We start from the raw sequence: 6683 nt of genomic DNA, 5'->3' as shown, positions 1-6683 counted from the left end.
CCCCCCCCCCCCCCCCCCCCCCCGGCCCCCCACCTCCAGAGCCTCATTGTTTTTATGTTATTATGAAGGTGAGCTATTGTTGCTATTGTTGAGCTTATTTAGAGATGGCCCTATTTCTGTAGATAGGCAGCACCTGTGTGTACGTACAGTGTGTACAGTATTTTTGTGTACGCATTGTCTTTTCTACATCTTTCTTAGCTCTAGTAACTTAACGTTTCTTTGTGTGTGCAGCCTCCTTTAACGGACAGTGCTGAGCTAAGCAGGAGGCCGGTGCGACTCTTAGGTATTAACACCTGGGATGTGGCAGCTGCTCTCACACAACTGGACTGGAGTCTCTTCAAATCCATCCACGAGGTATGCATGCGCGCACGCGCACGCACACACACACACACACACACACACACACACACACACACACACACACACACATACACACATATACGCATGTGGTGTGGGCATATAATAATACATATTTATAATAACAAATACATTTATAATAAATTAATGTTATGACAGAGATTGCTGGTACATAAGCATTAAGGATGAAAATGTACTTTAAGACTTGCTGGATCATGAGAACAGAAAGTCTTCTTGCAGCTGAGTGGCTGTCAGGAAGAGCTGCAAATTTGTTGTGGACATGCTGAAGCATAGCATAGATGAAGACACGGCATCTTACACTGTTATGTGGACGGCAGTGTATCTAAAATCTAGACAATTTATTTAAAAAGCTTGATGTCTTTTAGTCACATTCTCCCTTCCCCCACATGCAGCAAGAACTGGTGTACTACACCCTCAGCCGTGCTCCTGGTACGGGCCACACAGCGGCGCTGTCTGTCCTGCTCCAGCGCTGTAATGAGGTGCAGCAGTGGGTCATGTCTGAGGTGCTCATGTGTGTGTCACTCAACAAGAGAGTACAGCTGCTCAAGAAGTTCATCAAGATCGCAGCTCAGTAAGAACACACAGCGCATGTATCAAAAACATCAAGATACCTATGCACCATATATATGTTTTACTTGCCTACTATTTATGTGTATTTGTAGTTGTAAAGCCCAAAGGAATTTGAACTCTGCATTTGCCATCATCATGGGTCTTAACACGGCTGCTGTCAGCCGACTCAACCAAACCTGGGAGGTAACTGTGTGTGGATGTGTGGGTGGGTGTGCGTGCGCGTGTTGCATTTAGTGTATATACTGTATAGTCTTGGCATGGTTTTATATTTTAAATCAAATTCTGACCAAACCTGTTCCTTTCAGAAATGTCCAGGGAAGTTCAAGAAGCTTTTTTCAGAGTTGGAGCTCATCACGGTAAGATTTACTTAGCAGAGATAGATGCAGAGCTTGAAATATGTTCTTCTTTTGATTTAATAACCTAAAATATCTTCTTGTTTTCCAATCCTTTACGTTCACTATGTTTAATCGCTTTCTTCATATTCTCTCCATCTTTCTTCAGGATCCATCTCTCAACCACAAAGCCTATAGGGAAGCCTTTAAGAAGATGAAGCCTCCCAAAATCCCTTTCATGCCTCTCCTCCTAAAAGGTATCATCCCTAACCCCTCCACATGCGCGCACACACACACAAACAGACACACACACACACACACACACACACACACACACACACACACACACACACACACACACACACACTGTTGTTTTTGGTGAACGACATAATGATACACTTGTCCTCTGCTCTGCTGCTTAGATATCACCTTCATCCACGAGGGAAATAAGACCTTCCATGACAACCTGGTCAACTTTGAGAAGCTGGTGAGTTTTTCCTTCAGTGATTGAAAGAAAGACACTGAAAAAAAAAATTACTGCTTATAGCTAGTCCGCCCTGGTCATTAAAAAGCACAAGTCACATTAATAGGGGTGAATTTGTTAGGTCCAACAGTAGAAAACTGCTGCAACAGGCATTGATCAATGATGAGGACTCTACTTGCAATTACACGCTTTCAACAAGTTGACTGACTGTTGGATTGATTGAAAACCTTTTATTTGTATAGGGGAAATTCATCAAGCCCTGTTTTGTACAGTTTAACTGTTGTTTACAGTCATAGTCCATAATAAATGAGGCCCAGGTTCAGTTGTTGACAGCTGAAGTAGTAGCTCTGTCTAATTTTTATAAAAAATGCTGAAATGTCATTTATGATGATGGTTAGTGCAATGGAGCAGTACAAATCTGCCCCTAAATATTCGATCTTGACAGTTTGGTATTGCACTAATGCAAAATTTCTTCTTCTAAACCAACAGCACATGATTGCAGACACAGTGAGAATGATTCGCCACTGCCAAAGTGACCAGCCAGGTGAGCCCTTAAATCTCTGATTGAATCCTGTCAGTGCAATGATCAGAACATCACACATTATAAGTAGTATTGTGTTATTGATGCACCGTTAATTGTGAGGAATCTACTGCCATCTGCCGCTGAGTTGGTGGATTGCACCTGGACCATTCACTTATCTCTTGCAGTTTCTAAGCAACCATTTACAGACACAGTCTTTCACTCTCTTTATATAGCCATAATACATTCTATTTGTACCAAATGCGTATAAACGTGTGCGCACCAGCAGAGAAAACTCTACTGGGCTTCTAAAGTGCATGTTTTGTGTCTGTCTCGTAGGCAACGAGGTAATCGGGGTCGACAGTGCAGAGGTGAGGGCGAGTGCTCACTACCTGCACATTATCGACAATCAACAGACTCTTTTCGAGCTGTCACACAAGCTGGAGCCACGTGCTTAAGGACACACACACACGAACACACACATATCCCAAAAGACGCACACGCAAACACACTTGAAACAGCGCAGTGGAAATTAGTATGATGTGAATTGGAAGATGCTTTGTACAGCAAAATGCCACACTCACACATGCAGTACAACCAAATCACACTACCAGCAGTGGTGCCAAGTGGACAACAGGGTGCCGTGTGTTGAAAACCAATGAAGACACAGAGCTGCACTCAGCCTGTTTTTTAAGGCTTTAGAACACTGAACATGGGTTTTATAAAGGATTCATGGATAAACAATTTAAGTCCATACACACTCTGTGAACTGTCTACAGGAAGAGATTCCGCGCAAAACGGAGATTTGCCAAACTGACACCGAGAGAAGAAGAGGCTGTAATTAGTTTGTACAGTATCTATTGGACTTGTTTTTGTTATTGTGGTTAGCTTTTAGTTATTTATTTATTAGCAGGTGGAATGTTCCTTTGTTTCAGTCTTTCAAGTCTTGCCCACCTTCTGGAAATCAACAAGGACTTGATAGCCTCTTCATCGTTTCCTTTACGAAGACAAAACTATCAGTAGCGGAGTTAGATGTGTTTATAAGGTGATGGAAAGAATCTGCCCCCTCAATTATCTCACATGATTTCATCTGCATATCGCACACCTGCCTGGTTCTTCATCTATATCCAGGATACATGCATACATACCTATTTAGGTATATGATGTGGAGCTTTCTTTTGGTTATTGTGTGGTTGATTATTATGTAATTTAAGCAGTGACCAGGGCTGAAGCTGCAAACCATTTAAACATACCTACACCTTTTACTTTTTTTTTACTTAAATGTGCAGACCCAGTGAATAAAAAATGGTTCAACGTTAACAATGTCTGGCATGTGAAGGAAGCATTGTGAGAGGTTTTTATTCACTGACTTTAATGTTGGAAACATTATAGCTTTCCTACATGTGCCAGAGTTAAAAGGAAAAAAAAGAAAAAAAGTTGATAAATTGTTTCAATTTTAGAGTCTTGGTTGACTTTTAGCCAAACACTCCTCATGCTCTGTTCTCTATGATGTTTTTGTGTAAATAGTTAAGATAATTTTACATTGTATATAATATGGACCTATAGATTTATCAGTGCCAGATGTCACAGTGAGTTCTGCAGTATGTAGAGACTGCAACTGTAGAGATCTTGGTTTGTTTGGTATCGGTGTCTTTTACCACAGACATTATTTCCTTGAATGAGCCCTCAAACGACGTCTGGTCCTTGATCATGTAACGCAGATCAGAATACTCAAAAACATGCTTTATGACATTATCTTGACTGACTTCAAGGTCTGTGATGGTATACCACACAGTCCCATCATAGCACAACTATTTTTATTTTTTTATTTTTTTTACTTTATCCAACACAATCATGTTCATTTAGAGATTTTGACATTGATTTTTACTGAGTAAAAATAGCACTTAATTCAGAAGTATGCTCGTGGAAACTGTCAGTGGAAACCAACACAGGGTGTAGACAGAATAATGGAAGCACAAGGGCACAGGCCGTAATACTGTCTGGTAGAAGTTTTATAGTGTTGGTTCCCCCATTAATGACAACTAACATTGGTTGTCCTTATGACCCCACAAATACATATTGGCTGGTAAAAAAACTATTCTTTCTGAACCAAGCATCACTCAAAATAATTCCTATCGACATGGCCATGAAACATCTATTTGTTATTCAAATCACTAAGGGACCAGCCTTTCATGTTGCTACTTTTAGTCTGTAGTTACCAGAAACAAAATGCCAAATGGGATAATGGGAATAATTTAGAAATTCTATAAATGATGAATATACACACAAAGTAAGACAAGAAACATCATGTAGAACCACAAGATCAAATCTGGCAAACCTTATTACTGTTTACATTATTCTGTGCTAGCCCTGAATCTGTTCATGAACAGTTAAGCATTTCAGTGATACATTTCTGAAAATAGTGAGAATTTCTGCTGAGTAGGAAGAAACATCCAAAGGCAAGATTTCTAAATGTTATGTAGCGATGCATGTCTTGCAGTGTAACTTATAAAAACATGGGGTGTTAAAGTGTAATACAATAGAACATGTTGCCACAAGAGTTCATCATCATTTTAACACTAAGCCTTTCAAAGCACAGAGCTGCTATTCCCACAGATCAAGAATCAAATAGACAAGAAAGGACTGGGATTTCCACAAAAGTTTTAGTTCCTAAAACATATTTGGTTAATTACAAGACAAATATCAAAGACAATCTCTAGGTGAAAAGTCAATTGTTAACATATGTATAACATATGTGTTGTATTTTAGTCAGTCTGCGCATTAAAGGCACTAATCTGTTGTCACGGACAAACAGCATAGGTGCTCTGACACTGACTATAGAGACAGTTTTGTGGAAACTGTTATCACCCAAATTGATTGATTTAAATGTCAATTTTACTTGCGCCATTTACGTATTTGATATTATGTGGACGTAAAGTTGAAACAAATACTAAAGAGCTATATTCAAGGAATTGTTACACAGCCTGTAGATTGTTCTTCTCTGGGAGTTATAGACATCCAAAACTATGTCACAACACATTAGAGATTATAGGAATAACACTAAAAAATACAGAGTTTTAATTGAGAAACAATTTGTCTTGTTGCTTGGGTTCAGCATTTTGTAATAAGAACACAGTGCTACGTTTTAACTTCAAAGTTACATGGTCTCATTTTAAAGATGCTTTTAGTGAAACCAAGTCAGTAATTCTTAGACTGTTAGAGCTGAGAAATCAGTGGCGTGGTCTGTTCATATGCAGTGTCATAGAAAGGCCTTGTGGTGGTCATTTTTACTATAAACCTGTACATGACGCATACGTACACATACGCGCACACACAACACACCTCTGCTCATTGTGTTCAAAGAGCAAAATATTTGTGCTGTATTACTTACTGATTGTAATATGTTTATTTATGTATTTTTGAGGTGACAAAAGTTAATGTGCCATGTTCAGAGGTTCATCAATGCAGAAGTGCATTCTTGAGAAGAAAACATGTTTTTGGTTTGAAGCTGCAATGCTAGAATGTAAAAGTACTTGTTGTAATGTTCCGTGGCAACTTGAAACAGCAGAAGAGCAAGTCCAGGTGATGACGCTCCTCTTTCCTCTGGTATCAGATGTAATGAACAGGAACCCAGCCAGAAGGTGTATTTAGTGTTTTATCGGCAGTTGTCATGACTCATGACTATGTAAAGTTAGTTTTTTTTTTTTTTTTAAGCTTTTTGTTTAAATCCATGTATGTGCATGCATGTAAAAACAAAACACAAAGTTCACAATGCAAGAGAGGATACATTGAAGGTTTTGTACTATTGTAATATTGATGATGTGTAAATATATGCCCATGTTTGGTATGTTGTAATTATTTATCAGTTGTAAATGGAAAAAAAAGTCAACCACAAAGCAATACGTCTCCCCTTGTGTTCACTCGACCTTCTGACAGCTGAAGCCACATGTCTTTTCTAAAGGGGTGTTTTACTATGTCAACATTTGACTGAAATTAATAAATTATAGGTTTTATGTGACATCTCCAAGTAAGCTTGTGATCTTTCTTGGCTCATGTTCAGATATGGTGTAGTTGTGTACAACTGAAAGTGTTTGCCAAGTGCATCTGACCAATGATATCCCCTCAACAGTGCAGACACCGTATCTGGAAAAAAGAAAGATAAATCTCTGCAAGATTCTTGACGACATCAAATTGCAGATCAGATTCTCCAAAGTCTTAAGAGACTCTGACACCAACATGCTCTCCTTCCTCTTCTTGTTTGATCTGGCTCTGGGTGCTGTGTCTCCTCCACATTTTAGAGTGGCCTTTTACCATGGCCAGCCTAAAGCACACCTATGCAATAATCATACTGTCATACCTTTTGAGGTAGATTGATTTTGTTGACAAAGGAGAAGTGCCA

The 6683-nt window shown here is 39.2% G+C and overlaps 1 protein-coding gene across 1 annotated transcript in view; it reads left to right on the top strand.

The window, feature by feature from the left end:
* rapgef5a (Rap guanine nucleotide exchange factor (GEF) 5a) overlaps positions 1-6306 on the top strand; it is a 40129-nt gene extending 33823 nt beyond the window's left edge. Inside the window, exons 19-26 of the mRNA XM_034891320.1 lie at positions 232-354; positions 771-949; positions 1041-1131; positions 1254-1304; positions 1450-1537; positions 1703-1767; positions 2254-2308; positions 2624-6306. Of these exons, the coding sequence (XP_034747211.1) occupies positions 232-354; positions 771-949; positions 1041-1131; positions 1254-1304; positions 1450-1537; positions 1703-1767; positions 2254-2308; positions 2624-2742 (771 nt within the window). The 3' untranslated portion in view covers positions 2743-6306. The remainder of the gene's footprint in view (positions 1-231; positions 355-770; positions 950-1040; positions 1132-1253; positions 1305-1449; positions 1538-1702; positions 1768-2253; positions 2309-2623) is intronic.
* Positions 6307-6683: the final 377 nt, after the last annotated feature.

The sequence above is a fragment of the Etheostoma cragini genome, chromosome 14, assembly GCF_013103735.1.
Source record: "Etheostoma cragini isolate CJK2018 chromosome 14, CSU_Ecrag_1.0, whole genome shotgun sequence".
Lineage (NCBI taxonomy): Eukaryota > Metazoa > Chordata > Actinopteri > Perciformes > Percidae > Etheostoma > Etheostoma cragini.
This window is presented reverse-complemented; position numbering and strand designations above follow the sequence as displayed.